Source organism: Abramis brama (assembly GCF_963993115.1).
Source record: "Abramis brama genome assembly, chromosome: 3".
Taxonomy (NCBI): domain Eukaryota; kingdom Metazoa; phylum Chordata; class Actinopteri; order Cypriniformes; family Leuciscidae; genus Abramis; species Abramis brama.
Window position 1 is genome coordinate 672,064 of NC_139965.1, and position 22,966 is coordinate 695,029.

Here is a 22,966-nt window from a genome sequence, read left to right on the forward strand (position 1 = left end):
TTACTGCACTCTACTGTACTCTAGCTTTACTCTAGCTTTACTGCACTCTACTGTACTCTAGCTTTACTGCACTCTACTGTACTCTACCTCTACTGTACTCTACTGCACTCTACTGTACTCTACTTCACTCTACTATATTCTACTGTACCCCACTGTACTCTACTGTACTCTAGCTTTACTGCACTCTACTGTACTCTACCTCTACTGTACTCTACTGCACTCTACTGTACTCTACCTCTACTGTACTCTACTGCACTCTACTGTACTCCACTGTACTCTAGCTTTACTGCACTCTACTGTACTCTAGCTTTACTCTAGCTTTACTGCACTCTACTGTACTCTAGCTTTACTGCACTCTACTGTACTCTACCTCTACTGTACTCTACTGTACTCTACTGTACTCTAGCTTTACTGCACTCTACTGTACTCTAGCTTTACTGCACTCTACTGTACTCTAGCTTTACTGCACTCTACTGTACTCTACCTCTACTGTACTCTGCTGTACTCTACTGTACTCCACTGTACTCTAGCTTTACTGCACTCTACTGTACTCTAGCTTTACTGCACTCTACTGTACTCTAGCTTTACTGCACTCTACTGTACTCTAGCTTTACTGCACTCTACTGTACTCTACCTCTACTGTACTCTACTGCACTCTACTGTACTCTACTTCACTCTACTATATTCTACTGTACCCCACTGTACTCTACTGTACTCTAGCTTTACTGAACTCTACTGTACTCTACCTCTACTGTACCCCACTGTACTCTACTGTACTCTAGCTTTACTGCACTCTACTGTACTCTACCTCTACTGTACTCTACTGCACTCTACTGTACTCTACTGTACTCTACCTCTACTGTACTCTACTGTACTCCACTGTACTCTAGCTCTACTGTACTCTACTGTACTCTACTGTACTCCACTGTACTCTAGATTTACTGCACTCTACTGTACTCTACCTCTACTGTACTCTACCTCTCTTCTGTACTCTACCTCTACTGTACTCTACTGTACTCTACCTCTACTGTACTCCACTGTACTCTACTGTACTCTAGCTTTACTGCACTCTACTGTACTCTACCTCTACTGTACTCTACTGCACTCTACTGTACTCTACTTCACTCTACTATATTCTACTGTACCCCACTGTACTCTACTGTACTCTAGCTTTACTGCACTCTACTGTACTCTACCTCTACTGTACTCTACTGCACTCTACTGTACTCTACCTCTACTGTACTCTACTGCACTCTACTGTACTCCACTGTACTCTAGCTTTACTGCACTCTACTGTACTCTAGCTTTACTCTAGCTTTACTGCACTCTACTGTACTCTAGCTTTACTGCACTCTACTGTACTCTACCTCTACTGTACTCTACTGTACTCTACTGTACTCTAGCTTTACTGCACTCTACTGTACTCTAGCTTTACTGCACTCTACTGTACTCTAGCTTTACTGCACTCTACTGTACTCTACCTCTACTGTACTCTGCTGTACTCTACTGTACTCCACTGTACTCTAGCTTTACTGCACTCTACTGTACTCTAGCTTTACTGCACTCTACTGTACTCTAGCTTTACTGCACTCTACTGTACTCTAGCTTTACTGCACTCTACTGTACTCTACCTCTACTGTACTCTACTGCACTCTACTGTACTCTACTTCACTCTACTATATTCTACTGTACCCCACTGTACTCTACTGTACTCTAGCTTTACTGAACTCTACTGTACTCTACCTCTACTGTACCCCACTGTACTCTACTGTACTCTAGCTTTACTGCACTCTACTGTACTCTACCTCTACTGTACTCTACTGCACTCTACTGTACTCTACTGTACTCTACCTCTACTGTACTCTACTGTACTCCACTGTACTCTAGCTCTACTGTACTCTACTGTACTCTACTGTACTCCACTGTACTCTAGATTTACTGCACTCTACTGTACTCTACCTCTACTGTACTCTACCTCTCTTCTGTACTCTACCTCTACTGTACTCTACTGTACTCTACCTCTACTGTACTCCACTGTACTCTACTGTACTCTAGCTTTACTGCACTCTACTGTACTCTGCCTCTACTGTACTCTGCCTCTGCTGTACTATGTGAGTGAGTGAGTGAGTGAGTGAGTGAGTAAATGAGTGAGTGAGTGAGTAAATGAGTGAGTAAATGAGTGAGTGAGTGAGTGAGTGAGTGAGTGAGTAAATGAGTGAGTGAGTGAGTGAGTAAATGAGTGAGTGAGTGAGTGAGTGAGTGAGTGAGTGAGTGAGTGAGTAAATGAGTGAGTGAGTAAATGAGTGAGTGAGTGAGTAAATGAGTGACTGAGTGACTGAGTGACTGAGCGAGTGACTGAGTGAGTAAATGAGTGACTGAGCGAGTGACTGAGTGACTGAGTGTGAGTGAGTGAGTGAGTGAGTGACTGAGTGAGTGACTGAGTGACTGAGTGTGAGTGAGTGAGTGAGTGAGTGACTGAGTGACTGAGCGAGTGAGCGAGTGACTGAGCAAGTGAGCGAGTGAGCGAGTGACTGAGTGACTGAGTGACTGAGTGACTGAGCGAGTGAGCGAGTGTGTGAGAGTGTGAGTGAGTGACTGAGCGAGTGACTGAGTGACTGAGTGTGTGTGAGTGAGTGAGTGAGTGAGTGAGTGACTGAGTGAGAGTGTGAGAGATATTTGGACAAATGTTTTGATATGTCAAGGGAAATCTAAATCACGCTGAAAAGGGTTCACTACCAATCCTCAGACATTTTGAAAGAGTTTCTTCTGCTGCATTTATTAGATCAAAAATACAGTACCAACAATGAAATATTATTATAATGTAAATCAGCTGTTCTCTATGTGAATATATAGTGAAGTGTAATTTATTCCTGTGATCAAAGCTGAATGTTCAGCATCATTACTCCAGTCGTCTGATTTGCTGATTTCAAAATTTAAAAGAACGGCATTTATTTTAAACAGAAATCTTCCGTAACATTATAAATGTCTCATTTGATCATTTTAATGCGTCCTTGATGAATAAAAGTATTTAAGTAAAATCCCCAGTTGAGTGATTTCTCTTCTCTCTGCCTGTTAATTGTCTCATGTAACACACGTGTCGAAGTCTTCAGCATGATTTCGTCTGCTGACGGTTTTCACACTCAATTTCACGGTTTATTTAAAGTCTCCTCTAACTAAACACAAAACACTTCACAGTAACATCAGCGCCTGGTTTCTGTGGCTTCAATCTTTCACGCGTCTTGTGCTGTTTATCCGCAGTGGATGTTTTATTTAGCGAAACCCCATTACAGGGTGAAGAAGCGTCAAAGCTCAGGTCTCGACATTCACACACACACACCAAAGATTTCTGAGCTTCATCAAACTTTAATAAAGCCCAGTGTTTTAATGGCCACAGAGGGACAGATGGGAACGGGTTTTTAATTATATGGTCCTGCACCGCATCTTTGTTCCTGGCACTGAACGATGTCCTGAAAACTTCCTTTAGCTTTTAATTGCACTTTGAAAGCGGCTGAATAACTTTCACACGTGTGTGTAGAAACTGGAAAACTGGGTTTGAGTTTGACATCTGCTCTTAAACGTCTTTGAGATCGTCAGTGTCAGTTCGGTTCATTGTTAAACGAGTCGCATGCAAGTAAGCTAAACTACTTTTATAAAGATGACTTGTTACGGAAATATAATACTTGAATTGAAATAAGTGCGAATTGAATGTTATTTACAATTAAATTAAAATATATGGTTTCACTTTATTTTGATGGTCCCTTTAACACATTCTGTTGACTATAAGTAGTGTCGCACCTACATGTCTACTAACTCTCATTAGAGTGCTCGTAGAGTATTAGTAGACTGGTAGGGTTAGGGTTAGAATAAGTTGACATGTAGTTGCAAAGTTACTTATAGTCAGTAGAATGTCTGTTGGAGGAGCATCACAATAAAGAATTAGTAGATATTAAGCAGACACTCTACTAATATTCTAATGAAAGTTAGTTGACATGTAGTTGCAAAGCTACTTAGAGTCAACAGAATGTTCAAAAGGGACCATCAAAATAAAGTGTTACCAAATATATTAATTTAAATGCGCTTAATACTAATGCGAAATACTACCCAATGGACTGATAAGCATTCACAGTAAACCGAAATATCCTGTGATGCCATTTCTATTGAATCTTGTAAATCATGTATTTGCATACATTTGTAATTACACAGTTGCAATAGTATATTAACTTTAAATGCAATATTGAATAACAGACTACGGTTAAAATTAAAGTCAAGTACTTTAGTATGTTACACAACACATCAAAACAAGTACACTTCTTTAAATAATAATTCAAAACTTTTAGTTTGACATTTCTGCTTAAGTTAAAAAGTGAATTAAGTGTGTTTAGAAACTCTCTTTAAGTGCAAGTGGCATTTTCTTTCATTAATATTATATAAGCTGCAAATACAGTTGTTTAAATATGTACTTTTGAGATTTGAAGTGCTCTTGTTTTTCACATGGGCATGAAGGCAGATGTTATGGTCATAAATGTATGATATGATTATTAGATCAGACCCAAACACTTTTGAAGGACAGAAACCCGCTTACATTCATGTTCGAGGAAGATATTGTAAATTAAATTCAATATTCTCTCTGTCTTGTTTTCCAGCACTATTATCTAAACATTATTAAAACATTATTAAATCAAGATACATTTAATTCACATGCTAAAATCAAGATACATTTAATTCAGATGCTAAAAGAAATGAAGTCTTATTGTCTAAAAAAGATTATCAATATGAAGTGAGTTTGTGCTTAAAACAAGAATAAAATATCTGCATATTTGTTTTTTTTTGTTTTTTTAGCACAAACGTGTCATTTTTATACACCTTTTCATTTTTAATATCTTCTGTCATTTTGCTTCTTCAGTAAATGTATCTTGATTTAAGAACATTTAGAAATTATGCTGGAAAACGAGACAGAAACACTGAGGAAGAGCAGTTTCGCAGTGAAATCGTTAATAAAAGCACTTGTTATTTTGGGAGGCGGTTGAGGAATGAATTGTGCGATCATTTTACATAAAGTTATAAACCACAGTGTTACGGTGACTGGTTGCTGAGTTGAGTGTGGTTTGATCAAGCGTAGCCTTATTACAGGTTATGCATGATGAAAATGTTATTTTTTAATTTAAGTTTAAAGAACGTGAGGAATGTGCTTAAATTACAATTTATTTATTATTTATTGATCAAATCTAGTAATTTAAAGGGAAATAAAATAAAAAAATAACAAAAAATCTTCCAAAAAAATGTATCATCAAAATGACCTAAAATAAGATTTCTGAAAAGAAAAAGAAGTATAATGTAATGTCTTGGGAAGGATGAGGGTCAGTGTGGGTGAGCAGAACCACAGTATTATAGTGACAGGTTTAATGAAGCGTAGCCTGTGCTGTCCCCCCGTGGCCCCGGAGACTCTGAGGATCTCAAGGGCCCGTGTGCCGCTGTGATTAAACTCACGGGTGCGTTCAGCTGCAATTAATGAATTACACATTAATCCTTCCTAATCTATTCCAGTTTGTCACTACACTGCTCACTTTCCTAATCACAGTAAACACACGACTCCTGCTGTGAGTCAGTCCAGAACATCTAGCAGTCGGACAGTGTCATTGTCCCGACCCGTCCTGATGGTGTTTGTCCTTGTTCTCTGGGTCTCCATCTGCTGGGGTGATGGTGTTCCTCGACCCGCCCTGATGGTGTTCCTCGACCCGTTCTCTGGGTCTCCATCTTCTGGGTTTATGGTGTTCCTCGACCCGCCCTGATGGTGTTCCTCGACCCGTCCTGATGGTGTTCCTCGACCCGTCCTGATGGTGTTCCTCGACCCGCCCTGATGGTGTTCCTCGACCCGTCCTGATGGTGTACCTCGACCCGCCCTGATGGTGTACCTCGACCCGCCCTGATGGTGTTCCTCGACCCGTCCTGATGGTGTTCCTCGACCCGTCCTCTGAGTCTCTCACCTCATCTGGGTCTCCATCTTCTGGGTTTATGGTGTTCCTCGACCCGTCCTGATGGTGTTCCTCGACCCGTTCTCTGGGTCTCCATCTTCTGGGTTTATGGTGTTCCTCGACCCGTCCTGATGGTGTTCCTCAACCCGCCCTGATGGTGTTTGTCCTCGTTCTCTGGGTCTCCATCTTCTGGGTTTATGGTGTTCCTCGACCCGTCCTGATGGTGTTCCTCGACCCGTTCTCTGGGTCTCCATCTTCTGGGTTTATGGTGTTCCTCGACCCGTCCTGATGGTGTTCCTCAACCCGCCCTGATGGTGTTTGTCCTCGTTCTCTGGGTCTCCATCTTCTGGGTTTATGGTGTTCCTCGACCCGTCCTGATGGTGTTCCTCGACCCGTTCTCTGGGTCTCCATCTTCTGGGTTTATGGTGTTCCTCGACCCGTCCTGATGGTGTTCCTCAACCCGCCCTGATGGTGTTTGTCCTCGTTCTCTGGGTCTCCATCTTCTGGGTTTATGGTGTTCCTCGACCCGTCCTGATGGTGTTCCTCGACCCGTTCTCTGAGTCTCTCACCTCATCTGGGTCTCCATCTGCTGGGTTTATGGTGTTCCTCAGATCAGGCCGTCAGTCTGTTGGACACTTCTGGAGTGAGAATGAAATAAATGTGTGTTTAATTGAGTTTAGATGTGTAGACGCAGAGCTGCAGTGACGGTGCTGATGTGATGATTGTGATGTGTTGATATCGGCTCGAGTCATATAATGATAAGCAAGTCAGTAATGTGATGATTTGGTGTCAGTAATGTGATGATTTGGTGTCAGTAATGTGATATCATTGCAGAACTGTGAAGATATCATGTCAGTAATATGGTATTGTGCGAATAATATACTGACATGCTTGTTCGTTGAGTTAGTCATATGCTATTGTCGTGTCTTAACTATGATGCCGTTGTGTCGTACTGTGAAGGACTATAATGCATTAAGAGCTCGCTCAAGCACTGCGGAGCTAAACCATTTACTGCTTTGTAAGTAATCAGCAATATTTTAAAATGTATACAGTGTTTAATAGGGAGCCAGTGCAGTGTTGACAGAACTGGGCTAATATGGTCATACTTCCTGGTTCTGGTAAGAACTCGAGCTGCTGCGTTTTGGACCAGCTGTAGTTTGTTTATTAAGCGTGCAGGGCAACCACCCAGTAGAGCATTACAGTAATCTAGCCTTGAGCTCATGAACGCATGGACTAACTGTTCTGCATTTGTCAATGTGTCTTCATCGATCCGGCGGCTGATGAAAGGCCTGCTCTCACTCAGGTCCTGCTCTCAGATCACAGTGTGTGTTTTGATCTCAGCAGATCAGAGGTGTGTGTTTCCGGCGCTCCATCGATCTCCATCACTGCAGGAACACAGACCTGATCTGATATCGATCATCTGATATAGTCTTGATATTTAAAGGGTTAATTCATCCAGGAATAATTATTCTGTCATCATTTAAACATTCAAACCTGTAGGACTTTGGGAACAAAAAGACATATTTTGATACATTTTCATTGTGTGTGTGTGTGAGTGAGTGTGTGAGTGAGTGTGAGTGAGTGAGTCGGTGAGTGTGTGTGTGTGTGTGTGTGTGTGTGTGTGTGTGTGTGTGTGTGAGTGAGATCGTCACTCTTCTTTTCTTGGAATCCAGAGTGTTTATGTGTTGTTCTTCCAATAACAGCAATTAAGCGTGTTAAAATCGAACACACATTCATCTGACAGCTGTCTCTAGTGTCTCTGACTCATACACTGATTAATCTCACACACACACACACACACACACACACACACACACACACACACACACACACACACACACAGAATATTAACACAATCAATACACTCTTCATTATCAGCTGGAGTCATTATAATTCATCACTGGACACAAAGCACATCAGTCACAAAAGTCTGTTCTCTGCACAGTGTTGACGGGCAGTGTGGTTGCTAGCGTGCCTGTGTGGTTGCTAGCGTGCCTGTGCGGTTGCTAGCGTGCCTGTGTGGTTGCTAGCGTGCCTGTGCGGTTGCTAGCGTGCCTGTGCGGTTGCTAGCGTGCCTGTGTGGTTGCTAGCGTGCCTGTGCGGTTGCTAGGGTGCCTGTGCGGTTGCTAGGCGTGTTCTTGTATGAAGGGTATCTGTGGTATCCTGGTCTGTAGATGTGACTCTTCCATTAGCTAATGAAGTTCAGACAGGTTTGAGGCAGTGTACTGAACTGAACACACTCAGTAGCTCCCAGCATGCAGTGCGGCATGAATAAATTATGCAGATGACTGTTTGTTTTCACTCTCAGTTATGATGCAGTGATGATTATTATGGTCTGTTCAGGTCATTTTAGGTTCGTGAGGAGGAAAAACTCTGCTCTGGGATTGGAAATCTGAGGTTTTACTGGTTCTGGTTCTGTTTTTTCAGTGTATATGAATGTTTTTGCATTTAACTAAGTTAATGCCAATCAACCGAATGCAACATGAAGCATCAATAATGATCAAACTACTTTTTAGAAGTCGTTTTAATGCATGCAGTGATTCTAGCAGAGTTAAGAAGACCATCATGACATGTTTCTATGTCAGTGAATGTGATGGAATAGCAGTGTCAGCTCACGACTGAGTGTCGATTGTGTGTGTGTGTTGGTTGTGTACACAGGTGTGTGTGTGTGTGTGATGGAGTGGGAGCGAGCGTCTCCTGCATTCGTGTGTACCCCCACGGCTCTCTCTCATTTCAGTCACGCTTCATATTCATGAGGAAAAGAAAATTAGATTGGAAGGATAGTGAGGAGCGAGACTCAACATGTCTCTCCATTCCCGGCAGCCATTTTACATTCTCTCTCTCATCTCTCTTTGTTTTTGCATGCGGCTCATTTCGACTCGACTCGAACGGGTTTTGATGACGTCGCTGCATGAAAACAGAACAGAGACATGATGAAAGGAAACTCGCTCTCGTTCTGCTTCTGTTCTCCTTCTCTAAAGCCAGTCAGTGCCTTCCTCTCTCCTCCTCCTCACTCAGTTTCCCATGAGGCTCTTGTATTTCCTCTGATGTTTTTCCTCTGATAATTAGTCGCTGCCAGATACTACAACTAGCAGCAGGAGTCTGAAGCGGGTTTGGCCCGAGGGAAGCGAAGGAGCCGATTGAGTCTGGGCTCTGAATCAATTGCTTGTTTCTGAATCGGTGGCTTGTGACGAAGTTTCTTGGCCAGGCTGTAATTGTCGAGGTGTGGCTGATGAATGATGCTCGAGAGTCACATGAGACGCTTCACAAATCCTGCTGGTGATCCTGCTTTTATTTCTGTCTTTCGATTTTTTTTCTTTTTATTCCTCCAGGATGAATTATTAGCTCTTAATCCGGCTGACATTCTTGACCGGTTCGGTTCTTATCTTCACATGCTCTGATTTTCAAAATGAACTTTCAACTTTCCTGTACCTCAAACAATAGAGAATATGGCTATAGCAACGCCAGGATCATGGGTTCGATTCCCAGTGAATGCATGAACTGATAAAAAATGTACACCTTTAAATGTGTCTGTGAAATTTCAGCTCAAAATCATTTATAATAGCTTGTAAAATTTGCCCCTTTTTGGGTGTGAGCAAAAACGAGCCGTTTTTGTGTGTGTCCCTTTAAATGCAAATGAGCTTTAGCTCCGCCTCTGTTCAGAAGAGGGCGGAGTCTTTACACAAGCTTCAGAAACTCCGGCAATAACAGAACAGGCCAATCTCACTCATCCAGAATCCCAGAATCACCAGTAGCGAGTGCAGCCTTACGGAGAGACTCAGGAAGAGCTTCTGAATGTTAGTGGAGACATTTCTGTAGTTGTTGTGGAGTTACACTGATCATCTCATCATCATGTTTAACTTCTCCACAAGTGTCCACAGTTCCTGAGGTCTTTATAAGACAGCGGTGACATGTTCTGGTCAATAGTGTTCAGTGCTCGTCTGAGCTCAACCACAGAACAGCTTCAGGCTTTGCTGGATCTTCATCAGTGCGTTAGAACTGGTCTCTGTTGTCGCTTGTGAAACCAAATGTCGGCTGGTGTGTGTAAACGTGCAGATTAAGGGTCGGTAATATTATAATAAGATCCTCTTCATACGTCAGAAGGAGAGCGAAATCTGATCGGCTTATTTTCTGACATGCTTGCAGAGAAAGGCTCACCAGAACACAGTTACTGGGTTTCACTTTTCACGTTTTCTGGGACGGCAGAAGGACCCGATTTTAGCAGTAAAATAGATCTTAGCAGTTTAAGTGCATTACTATAAATCTAATTGCAGAAGTAGTTCCTCAGTGTTCATTTTTTTTCTCAGTTATTAAAAAGTCTGGGGTCTCTTCTGCTCAGCAAGGCTGCAAATTATTTGTGAAATAGAGAAACACAAAGTTCTGTCATGAAACTCTAGATGGGGCAGGCTGATTGGTTCTTAACTCAATCTGCTCGCAATCACATCATTCCCTTTATGGCGTAGCTGATTGGTTCCTCCTGTGTCAGTAGCCAATGAGCTCGCTGCTCAACCTTCAGAAACCCTCCTCCTTCCCCAGCTCCACCTGTCTAGATCTGCTACGGGTAATTCATGTACTCTATACTGTAGAGTCTTACTTGCTCACAGCAGCGTGTCATCTATGTATTGTATGTCTTTATTGTCCACCAAGGTGGACACTAGCATATAAAATAACTATACAGGCATTAGTAAAAAAACAAGAACATAAACATAAACACAGACAGATTCACATTACATAGATATAAAAATAAAGTTCATGCCACTGTCATTTGGTTTATCAATCACTTCAGAATTCAGAATTTTAATAGCGTTTGGAATAAAAGACCTCTTAAACACATTCTCATTCACTAGAGTAGCAGGAGCAATCACCAACAGCAGCAACAATCATTACTCCAGTCTTCAGTGTCACATGATCCTTCAGAAATCCTTCTAATGTGATGATTTGATGCTCAAGAAACATTTATGATTATTATCGGTTGAAAACAGTTCCGATCTTTGTGGAAGCTGTAATACATTTTATTTTTCAGGATTCTTTGATGAACAGAAAGTTCAAAAGAACAGCATTTATTTGAAATGAAAATCTTTTGTACAGTTTAGTGTGTCCTTGATGAATAAGCAGTTCAAGCTTGTTTTCTTACAGTATTTTTGCATAAACTCTTTCTATTTTTTATTTCTCAGTTATTGTTTGTGTATTGTTGATATTTTTACTTGTTTATATATTTTGTTTCAATTGAAATAATTGAATTATCATCATGGGGACTCTTTTGTGTATTGGATGGATGAGACTTGGGCTCTGATGAAGGTCCATTACACGTTCTCAGGTGCTGATTGATCTGAAACCTGCAGAGCCAGACGCTTTGGAAAGTCTCTTGAACACAATGACTGATTAAAGCAGATGGAAGCACACATGAGCTCAGCGTCGCCTCATTACACGAGCAGAGATGCAGTGACCTTCAAACATTCACACTTACACACGGCTCATGGACTGAGCAGTAAACAAGGGTTACTTACTGGTGCTGATTTTCACCTGCTCGTGTTCAAACTCAATGCTGAGCTCATTCAGCTGTCAGTGTTTCATCTAACACTGATTCTCTGTGTCTGTTTCAGCTGGGACTACCTACATCTTCGGCCGCGGAGGAGCCCTCATCACCTACTCGTGGCCCCCGAACGACCGGCCGAGCACGAGGGCCGACCGGCTGGCTGTGGGCTTCAGTACTCAGCTCAAGGAGGCCGTCCTGGTGCGGGTGGAGAGTGCCAAGAGCCTCGGAGACTATCTGGAGCTTCACATAGTAAGAGTGATGCCTGGGGACCCGAGGGGGCGGGGCTTACAGTGACTGTATATTTGAGGGCGGGGCTTACAGTGACTGTATGTTTAAAGGGCGGGGCTTATAGTGATTGTGTGTTTGAGGGCGGGGCTTATAGTGACTGTGTGTTTGAGGGCGGGGCTTACAGTGACTGTGTATGTTTGAGGGCGGGGCTTACAGTGACTATGTTTAAAGGGCGGGGCTTATAGTGACTGTGTTTGAGGGTGGGGCTTACAGTGACTGTATGTTTGAGGGTGGGGCTTATAGTGACTGTTTGTTTGAGGGCGGAGCTTACAGTGACTATGTTTAAAGGGTGGGGCTTATAGTGACTGTGTTTGAGGGCGGGGCTTACAGTTACTATGTTTGAGGGCGGGGCTTATAGTGACTGTGTATGTTTGAGGGCAGGGCTTACAGTGACTGTGTATGTTTAAAGGGCGGGGCTTATAGTGATTATGTTTGAGGGTGGGGCTTACAGTGACTATGTTTGGGGGCAAGGCTTACAGTGACTGGTCTATGTTTGGGGGCGGGGTTTACAGTGACTGTATGTTTGGGGGCAGGGCTTACAGTGACTGGATGATTGAGGGTGGGGCTTACAGTGACTGTTTAAGGGCGGGGATATCAGTGAGTGTCTAGGATGTTTGAGGGCGGAGCTTTCAGTGGCTGTGTTTGTTTAAAGGGCGGGGCTTATAGTGACTGTGTTTGAGAGCGGGGCTATCAGTGAGTGTCTAGGATGTTTGAGGGCGGGGCTTTCAGTAGCTGTGTTTGTTTAAAGGGCGGGGCTTATAGTGACTGTTTGAGAGCAGGGCTATCAGTGAGTAGCCTGGTTCTACCAGACTCTCGTACATTTCATTTGTACAGAGAGTCTGGCCTCTCTCCATTGACAAGCATTAACTTCCTTGTAGGCGGGTTTTCTGTTGAAGTTTAAAACTATTGGATCTGCCCAGAGCCACTCTGGATCTTTCACCAATCGCTAATGTTTGGTCGTGACGTAACCCTACAACTCAAACTAGCGCACGACCTCAACGTCATCGTTCTCAGCCACTCCCTCTGTTCGCTGATTGGACCGGTAAAAAAATGATCGGAGAAAACCAAAGAATACACCACAATCCCAGACGTAGTACTGAAGGGAAATAAAATTGAGCGGAAGTACGCAGGAGGGCGGAGCCAGGCTAATCAGTGAGTGTCTAGGATGTTTGAGGGCGGGGCTTTCAGTGGCTGTGTTTGTTTAAAGGGCGGGGGTTATAGTGACTGTGTTTGAGGGCGGGGCTATCAGTGAGTGTCTAGGATGTTTGAGGGCGGGGCTTACAGTGCCTGTGTTTGTTTGAGGGCAGGGGTTACAGTGATTGTTTAAAAACAGTAATATGAACGTGGAGTGATGAAGGGATGCTTGTGAAACAGCATCTGTGCTGATATATGTACACAATCTCCATCTGTAAATGAGTGCTTCGGCTCGGGGCTTCTGAGTAAACATGCAGCTTTTATTTACCTTAAAATTTATTTCAGATACACAAACCATAGACTGAAATAAATCCGTCCGTCCGTCCATCCGTCCGTCCATCTGTCCATATATATCCATCTGGATCTCTGGAGCTTCAATGTGTTCCTCAAATTCTCACCCTTAAATCTAAAGCCACACTCTCTCTCTCTCTCTCTCTGAGATCAATTACTATCCCGTTTCCTCAGTCTCTCCAGTAATTGTCTCTCAGAGTGTGTGATGAAGGACAGACGGAGGGTCTCAGGCTGTTGTTGCTGCTGACCCTTTAGCATCCGTCTTTCTCTCTGTTAACCACCACTGCTCTCTCACCACATACCATGTGTTTGTGTGTGTTCTGGGAGTGATAAAGACCTTGGATTGTGAGGTGTGTGTGTGTATTCTACTCCTCTGATAAAGCTTCTGTATTGTGGTGTGTGTGTCGGCAGTACGGTGTTTGTGAAGGTGTGCGGTGATTAATCTGTGTGTTGGTGTCTGGAGGGGACGGCAATTAATTTTACCCTGCGTGGGAGGAAACTCTTTTAGCCCTCAAGACTCTCTCTCTCACACACACACACACACACACACACACACACACACACTTACACAGCTTCTGTTTTCTCCAGTTCTCCAGTTTCAGTTTCAGAAACGAGGGCATCATTATGAAGAATAAAAGTTATACTCTTCTAGTGTCCAGAAGCCTCAATTCAATAAACTGATCCAAATAAAAAAGAAGTTTATTTTTCTGACCCCACTGGCAGATATTTGTTGTTGTTTTAAGCATAAACTCACTTCATTTTGACCATTTTCTCAGAAAACAACACTTAATATCTTCAGTCATTGTGCTTCTCCAGTAAATGTATCTTGATTTTTAAAGGGGTCATGACATGAGAAACCAAATTTGCCTTGATCTTTTGGTATATAAGAGGTCTTTGTACCATTAAAACTTCCTGCAAGTTTCACAGCTCAAGACGTCCTCCCCATTATAAACGAAGCATTTATTTAATCAAGCTCTAATTACAGCTCGTTTGGGGATCCATGGTAAGAAGTGACGTCCCGATACGAAGTGACGTACCAGTCATTTGCATATGACCGCCTCCAGCGCAAGACAACTTTGCCAGAATACTTTGCTTAAAGATCAGGCCGTGCCGACTATTCTGGGTCCCAACGATGCCGCAAACTGTCAGTAATGTATTTCATCTTAAAACTACTTTTAGCCAATGACATTAGCCGATCATAACAGTGGGCGTTAACACTGAACTCTTAAAGGGGAAACACTTTTAAAAGTGTTTAAAAGTTTTTTGTCCAAAAAACTATAGTAATACTATAATTGCTCCAAAGGGAACATAATAAAACAAAAACAAAAACCATGTCATGACCCCTTTAAGAATGTTTAGATGTTTGAGCTGGAAAGCAGGACAGAAACACTGAGGAAGAGCATGTTTTGCAGTTTTCTCTGGTGTTGTTACGCTTTATCTGTGTGTATGTTACGCTGTAGTAGTGATCAGTATTTCATTTGGCTGTCGATGTGGGTCGGTTGGAGTTTCTCGGAGCCGTCGGATCGGTGATGAACAGACGGCGCTGCTCCTCCAGGCTGGCTCGCCGCATATGCGCACCATTAATCTCACAGTGACAGTTCTGTGCTGTAGGTCACTTACTAGTGAGCATCTGGGCATCTCTTTAATCTTGCTCAAGTCAATTAGAACGATGCGGACTGTGTGTCTGTCTGGATGTAGGATGATCCACCCACTGACTAGAATGTTCAGAAGTAGAAAGCCATAGGGAAACTGAACTTTAATGATATCTTATAAACCTTTAAAGGCAGAGCGACTGTCTTGTTGTGTGGCACTGTTGTGCTCTGATACACTTTAAAAAATGCTGGGTTGTTTCAACCCATGTTTGGGTCAAATATCGACAAACCCAACTGTTGTGTTGAAAAATTTAATTAAAAAATGTTATGTTAAAATGTTGTCCATATGTGACCCAAACATGGGTTGAAACAACCCAGCATTTTTAGAGCGTGGCGTGGAACATACAGTGATGATGTCATTGCCATATTAGCGAATGAGTTGTGATTGGTCTTCCTTTCATCTGTTCAAGCATCTGTAGCTGCTGTTCGTTCGTTCACTCAAGCAACGTGTATAATCTGACTAACTGAATAAACGAACCGGACAAATAATGTGACGCCAAATGTAGCATTTCATGACTTTCATGCACTTTAAAGAGGAATATCACCCAAGAATGAAAGGTTTGTCATTATTTACTCACTGAAGCCATATGACGTGTGGTTTTTTTTGTGTGGTTTTTTCTCGTCACATTCATATAATACATTTTTAAAGCTTGAATACGTTTTTTTTTTTTTTTTTTTAACAAAAGTCATGCAACTTTAGAACAATACCAGAACAGAGTGAGTAAATAATCAATAAACTTAAATTTTATGGCAACTATGTCTTTGAAGGAACTAACCCTAAATTTGAACTTGATAGTGAGATAGATGGATGGATGGATGGATGGATGGATGGATGGATGGATGGATGGATAGATCGCACACACACTTAATCACACACACTCTCAATCACACACACAAACACACACTCTGTCTTCTCTCCCAGAAGGCATTTCTTCGACGGCCATCACAGGCTCTCAATGGTTTATCAAGCCGCTCAATAAGACGCAAATATTATTCTTGGTGAAAGCGATTGCGAGTCCAGAGGCTCGACGATCAAGCTGACAGATTGGATTGAGGACTGAGACGCTTCTGTATGACCATTGTGATTACAGCAGAGCAGATAAACACGAGATGAGAGAGAGAGAGAGAGAGAGTGAGAGAGAGAGAGGCAGAAAGAGAGAGAGAGAGGCAGAGAGAGAGAGAGAGAGAGGCAGAGAGAGAGAGAGGCAGAAAGAGAGAGAGAGAGAGGCAGAGAGAGAGAGAGAGAGAGAGAGAGAGAGGCAGAAAGAGAGAGAGAGAGAGAGGCAGAGAGAGAGAGTTACAACTTCACTCTGTGCAACACCAGACTAGAACAAAAGGGTTCATATAATTACTTAGGGGTTGAAATTAGTGCATCAGGGAGTTTCAACCTGGCCATAAACACACTGTGTAATAAAGCTCGGAGAGCTTTGTATGCAATCAAATGCAAATTTGGAAAAACAAATATCCCCGCAAGAATTTGGCTAAAAATCTACAATTCTCTGATAACACCAATAATGCTCTACGGAAGCGAAGTTTGGGGCCCGATTTCGAAACCAGAATTTAAAAACTGGGATAAAACTCCCACTGAAAAACTGCAACTGGAATTCTGTAAAATGATTCTAAAAGTTCGCCCAAACACCCCAAACAATGCATGCAGAGCAGAACTCGGTATATTCCCTCTGAAAATTCAAATCCAAAAAAGGTCAATTAAATTTTGGCAGCATTTAAATCAAGCTGATAAAAATTCCATTTCATACAAAGCTCTCCTGAGCAGCCAGCGGGGTTCAGACGTCCACCCCCTGGACCAGCTGGCTCAGAGGTACACGGAGATAAACACAGTCAGTAGTGGACAGAGAGACAGGTACACTGAGCATCAGAGTCGCCACAGACACAATCCTCAGTCTTCAATCAAAAGATTTGAAACTAAATTAAAAGACGAGTTTACAGAACAATGGCAAAATGAAAATAAAATACAACACAAACTCCTCTGTTATCAGTCCCTGAACAGAGATATCCAATTGGCCGAATATCTCAAAACAAAAAATCCAAAAGAAATACGAATTTTAACAAAATACAGAGTCAGTGACCACGAGCTGGAAATTGAAAGAGGTAGACATTTAAAAGTGTGGAGACCAAGAGAGGAACGAGTCTGTACACACTGCCACCAGGATATCGAAACAGAATTACATTTCCTATGTACATGTCCCAAATATGAAGTCTTAAGAAACAAATATTTCCAAAAATTTGAAAAACATATACCAGGCTTCACTGCCTGCACTGAGGACAAAAAGCTTCCTTTATTATTAGGGGAAGATAAAAGCACGGCATGGCTAGCAGCTAAATATGTCTTCTCCTGCCACAATGCAAGGCTAAATAAATAAATAAAAATTGTATAAAAGGTATTTATACAAGTTATATATTATATATATATTTTTATTATTTTGTTTGACTGTATTCTCTTTTTTTTGTTTATATTATATATATATATATTATTGTTTCAATGTACCCTTTGAGGGACATGCACAGAATGTGTTTAGTATCTGCTTTTATATCATAATTATCCTGTTTACTTGTATTACTATATCAGATGTATTAACTACTTGTTGTTGTTTATTGTTCTTATGCTTTGGCAACACAGATGCATTTTTTTTTGTCATGCCAATAAAGCAACATGAAATTGAAATTGAGAGAGAGAGGCAGAGAGAGAGAGAGAGGCAGAAAGAGAGAGAGAGAGAGAGAGAGAGAGAGAGAGAGAGAGAGGCAGAAAGAGAGAGAGAGAGAGAGAGAATTTGAATTTCAAAATCCATTTATTACAAAAATTAAAACATTGTCCAGTCAATCAACTAAAATCCGAACACACAAAACAATTATCTTAAGAGGGATGCAAAATGCAGGTTATCATCAATAATCTCACACAAAGCCCCCTTATTGCACCAAATCTGATCAAACGAAACAAGATCATTCATGGCTTTAAAATATCGAAAATCAATTAAAATTCTAGATTTCACTGAATTGAAAAACACTGCTTCTAAATTATAACTTGTGTCTCGTTCAATTTTATGTTTCCTAGTGTTATAAATAGCCATTTTAGCTTGGCCTATCACAAAATTCAAAAGTTGACACTGAAAACGGTGTCTCTTAACATATTTAAAACCACAAATAAAAACTCTATCAGAAAAAGTTTCACCAAAACAAACAAATAATTTCTCCAAAACAATAAACAATGACTTCAGTCTAAAACATTGCATAAATGCATGGAACACAGTCTCTCTCATCAAACAAAATGGACAACCATGACCAACACCAGGGTTTAACACTGAAATAAAAGCATTAACTGCGACTGCTCCATGTAATATTCTCCACTGTAAATCGCCTATTTTCTTGGTTAATGGTGACTTGTACAGAGCTCTCCATTCTGGTTTTGTACCCTCTCCCATCTGTAGGATGGTACGCCAGGGTGTATCTACTTTATTATCTAAAAACCTTCTATTCAGAGATTTAACACAACTTTTATACAAGGTTTTTCCAGAGGCCGGCTCTGAACCCATTAATGACACAATTTCAGAATACAAAAACACACCTTTACACTCTTCTAAATTAGGAGATAGCAGCAGATTAGGAAACGGATCTCTGCAGTCCGGAGTAATCAGTCCCTCAGAGTAGTCCTTCAGCAGTTTATGTTCTTCTGCTGTAAGAGCACATCTCCACTTTTCAAGGAGTTTAGCCACCACACGTGTTGATCGAACGCCCAGATGTTCAGTTACCGAATCAACATTCTTAAAGTCTGTTCCTGCGAGCTGTACTAGATGTCCAAGGGTTATTACACCAGAACGGAGTAAAATACCTTCAAGTGCTGGGAAAGGTCCTTTACTTGAAATATCCAAGCGAGAACCATGGATTAAAGGTTCTTGTAACATCCAGTACAAGGAATCTGTATTATTCAGTCTTTGCGCTATAAACAACATCCAAACTTTAAAAAAATTACGATAAAAAATGGGTAACTTAGACAAGTCCATCTTTTTAGGATGCAACCAGAACAAAGGCTTGTCCAGGCCTAATCCTTCAAACTTCTTCAGAATTGCAAAAGCTGTGGATTTCCAGCTTGAGTCCACTTGTCCTGTTAAAAGTCTCTGTGCAAACTGGAGCCGGAAAGCTGCTGTTCTGCTCTGTAAATGTATAAGTCCATGTCCTCCCTCTTCTTTAGGCAAGTACAAAACAGCTTTTGGAACCCAGTGCAGCTTGTCCCAAAAAAAATCTATTAAAATTGACTGAATTTTTAACAAAAGATCTGATGGAGGATCAACACACACCCCACACACCCCTCTCACACCCCTGTCTAACACCTCTAAACACTTTAAAAGGAGCGCATAAGTCACCATTAACTTTCAATATACTTTCAACTTCACAGTACAAAACCTTTATCATAGAAACAAATTCAGGATTAAAACCAAATGCTGCTAAAACATTCCATAAATAATTATGTTCAACTCGGTCGAAAGCCTTTTCTTGATCTAATGACACTAGACCAAAATCTAAATTGAGACTCTTACCTAAATCCAAAACATCCCTAATAAAAGAAATGTTATCAGAAATTCGCCTACCAGGTACACAATAGGTCTGGTCAGGATGGATAACTTGTTCCAAAACTTCACCCAATCTATTAGCCAAAACTTTGGAGAGCAATTTATAGTCACTGCACAGCAAACTCACGGGCCTCCAGTTTTTAATATCATTCAGATCTCCTTTCTTTGGCAACAGAGTGAGAACCGCTCTACGGCAACTTATGGGTAGCCGCCCATTGGCTAAACTTTCCCCAAGCACCTCTAGCAGATCCGGACCCACCTCCGGCCAGAAGGACTTGTAGAAGTCGGCTGGGAGTCCATCCACTCCAGGCGCTTTGCCACACTCCATACTTTGGAGGGCTCTTTCCAACTCTTCCAGAGTTAAAGCTTTACTGAGCCCAGCATTAGCTTCTTCAGATAACTGAGGTAAATTATTAAGAAAGACATTACCATCAGTTTGTTCATGAGTGAGTTCACTTTTGTACAGTTCCTCATAAAAACGAATTGCTCTTCTACGAATGTCAGTAGGGTCTGACAACAAGACTCCAGCTTCTGAACGTAAGGCATGAATAAACCTTCTCTGCCCATTTTTTTTCTCCAAATTAAAGAAAAATTTTGAGGGTGCATCCATCAATTCTACGCTTTGAAAACGTGATCTGACCAGAGCTCCTTGTGTAACTGTGTCTAGAAGTTCAGCTAAAGAATTTTTCTTTTTATTAAAAGTCTCAAAATGGGTCAAATTGCCTGTATCAGCAACCCCCTGAAGTTCTATTAATTCTTTCTCTATTATTTTCATCGAACAGGTTATGTCTCTCGTGAAATTGCAAGTATATTGTTGGCACAACTGTTTAATCTGAACTTTTGCAATGTCCCACCACTGCTGTAAGGACTTGAAAGAAGATTTTGTAGTTCTAAAAATATTCCAGAATTCTTTAAAAATATCTTTAAAATGGTTATCACATAGTAAATTATTATTAAAGTGCCAGTAAGCACTCTTTGGCTTAATGGAGCTCAAAGACACAAAACACTGTATTAAGCTATGATCAGAAAAGCTTACTGGAACAATTGAACAGCTTCTGAAAAAACTAAGCTGGTGTTTGAAACCATAAAACCTATCCAACCTTGCTAAAGAAATTAAGCTATCGTAAGCATGAGTCCACATATACTGCCTCTGATTACCATGAAAATTTCTCCAAACATCAACAATCTCATGTGATTTCAATAACTGAATGAGCCGCTTTTGTGAAAGCATATGCGGTTCAACATGATTTCTATCTAAAATGTGCTCAGTGCAATTAAAATCCCCTCCTAGAAATAATAAATCCTCAGAATTGCAATGACATAAAACATCACTCAGTGTATCTAGAAAAATCATTCTTTCCAATGCATTATTGGGGACATACACACAAATAAAAACAAAAGAACGATTTTCAAAGGAAGCTGTAACTTTTAAAAGTCTACCTTTTAGAATTTCATCGACCTGATAAGAACAGGGAATAAAGTTCTTGGAGAATAAAATGGCAACTCCACCACTGGTTGTGGTCAAATGACTTAACACAGATAAACCATCAAATTCTCTTGCCCAATCAGAAGAATTTAATACATCAGTATGCGTTTCTTGAGCAAACAAGACATCAACTTTCTTCTGTTTTATTATCTCAAATAATTGAAATCTTTTTCTTATATCTCTTGCCCCATTTATATTTAGAGAAGAAACACAAAATTCTCCCATAAATGTGAAGAGAAATGACCAAAGCAGGTACAACCAAAAGAAAACACAAAGAGAAAGAAGATATTTACGCATTATCATTACTAACACTGAGTCCAGGTTGCGCATTAAGTTTTGCAAGAATTTTCTTCAGACGATACACTTCCTGGTTAGTGAAACCTCCATCACTCCTAAAAGCCTTTGCTTTTTCAATAAACTGCAACACATTGGGAAAATATTCTTCAACACGAACTTTTCTCGCATTTTTTGTCACTTTAAGAAAAGCCTTTATATCTTCTACACTGTATGATCGGCTGGAAAATCCACTCTGAGGTAAACTGCATGAAACATTACATTCAGAAAAATCGCTTTCACTCTCTGTATCAGTCTGACTCAAGTCACAATCATCCATTCTTTTCGCCTGTTTACCAACATCATGACGTTGTTTTAGTCTTCTCTTTTGAGGCGTTTTAAATGCACAATCTTCTGAATCAAACACAGAACAGCGATCCTCCTCTATACCGGCTAAAAGTTGCTCAACTGCAGCGGCTGAGCCGTCACTGTTTTGCGACTCGTTGGCTTGACCCGCTGGCAGATCACTCACCGCGGATACTTCATTTTCCCCCGCCTCAGCTGCACCTGCACTCTCCCCTTCAGTAGTCTTATCTACCAGCACAACTTCTGTTGCTCTTCCAGCGTCTGCCACTGCTATCGATTTTTGAGCCATACTTGTTCCAGGCACCTCAGCATCATTAGGCAATACAGCGGCAACATTCTGCATTTCCTCGTCACGAACAACGATATTTTCCTCACCACCATCAACCGGTGGAGGATTATTATCATTCTTATTCAATCTGACTGGACAAGCGCGGATAAGATGCCCTGTTTCGCCACAACCGAAACATTTCATAGTATTTGTTGTGGCGAAAATGACATAGTTAAACTCATCATGACGAAAATTTAGAGACAGATCTAGATCGTCCAGGTTGTCTTGGAGAACCATATAGACATAACGCCTAAATGACACAATGTGCTTCAAAAGTGGTGACTTGCACCCAATTGGAATCATTTTTATTGGAGAAACCAATTTACCATAACGAGAGAGCATTCCGGTCAAGATTTCGTTTGAAATAAAAGGCGGCACATTAGAAAGAGTCACTTTTTTTGAAGGAGTAGAAAGAGGGAGCACTTGGGTAAAAATACCATTAAGCACTACTCCAATTTCTACCAACTGATTCGCTAAATCAATTGTCTTCACAAACACAACAATAGCGCTGTTCATGCGAGACGCAAACAGAATGTTCTCAGGCCCAATCACTTCTCCAACAGCCAGGCTACAGTCTTCTATACTAACCGCTGAGTCTATTTTTACACCATGACGGCGCGTCAAAAAATCAAACCTCCCGCTACCTGGGGCAGCCATGCTCCCAGTACAAACCAGGAGCAGACGCCCTAGAATAGTAAACACCTCCTTATCTTCCCAAATAAATAAATAAACAATACTTAAATTTAAATCACCCCCCCCCACCAAAAAAAAAAAAAAAAAAAAAAAAAAACACAAAAAAGGTAGAAAAATAGAAAGATAGAAAAAATAGATTTCTCGTACCTGACACACACGCCAAACACTCAGCTCACACTCAACGCTCCGCCCACTCACTCAGCACATGCGCACAGAGAGAGAGAGAGAGAGAGAGAGAGAGAGAGGCAGAAAGAGAGAGAGAGAGGCAGAGAGAGAGAGAGAGAGAGAGAGAGAGGCAGAAAGA

General features: G+C 41.3%; 1 protein-coding gene across 3 annotated transcripts in view; it reads left to right on the forward strand.

The window, feature by feature from the left end:
- Positions 1 to 22,966, forward strand: part of nrxn2b (neurexin 2b) — a 471,382-nt gene that overhangs the window by 390,229 nt on the left and 58,187 nt on the right. For all 3 annotated transcript variants that reach the window (XM_084110063.1, XM_084110064.1, XM_084110065.1), the window contains one exon: positions 11,576 to 11,757. In XM_084110063.1, coding sequence (XP_083966189.1) covers positions 11,576 to 11,757 — 182 coding nt within the window. The remainder of the gene's footprint in view (positions 1 to 11,575; positions 11,758 to 22,966) is intronic.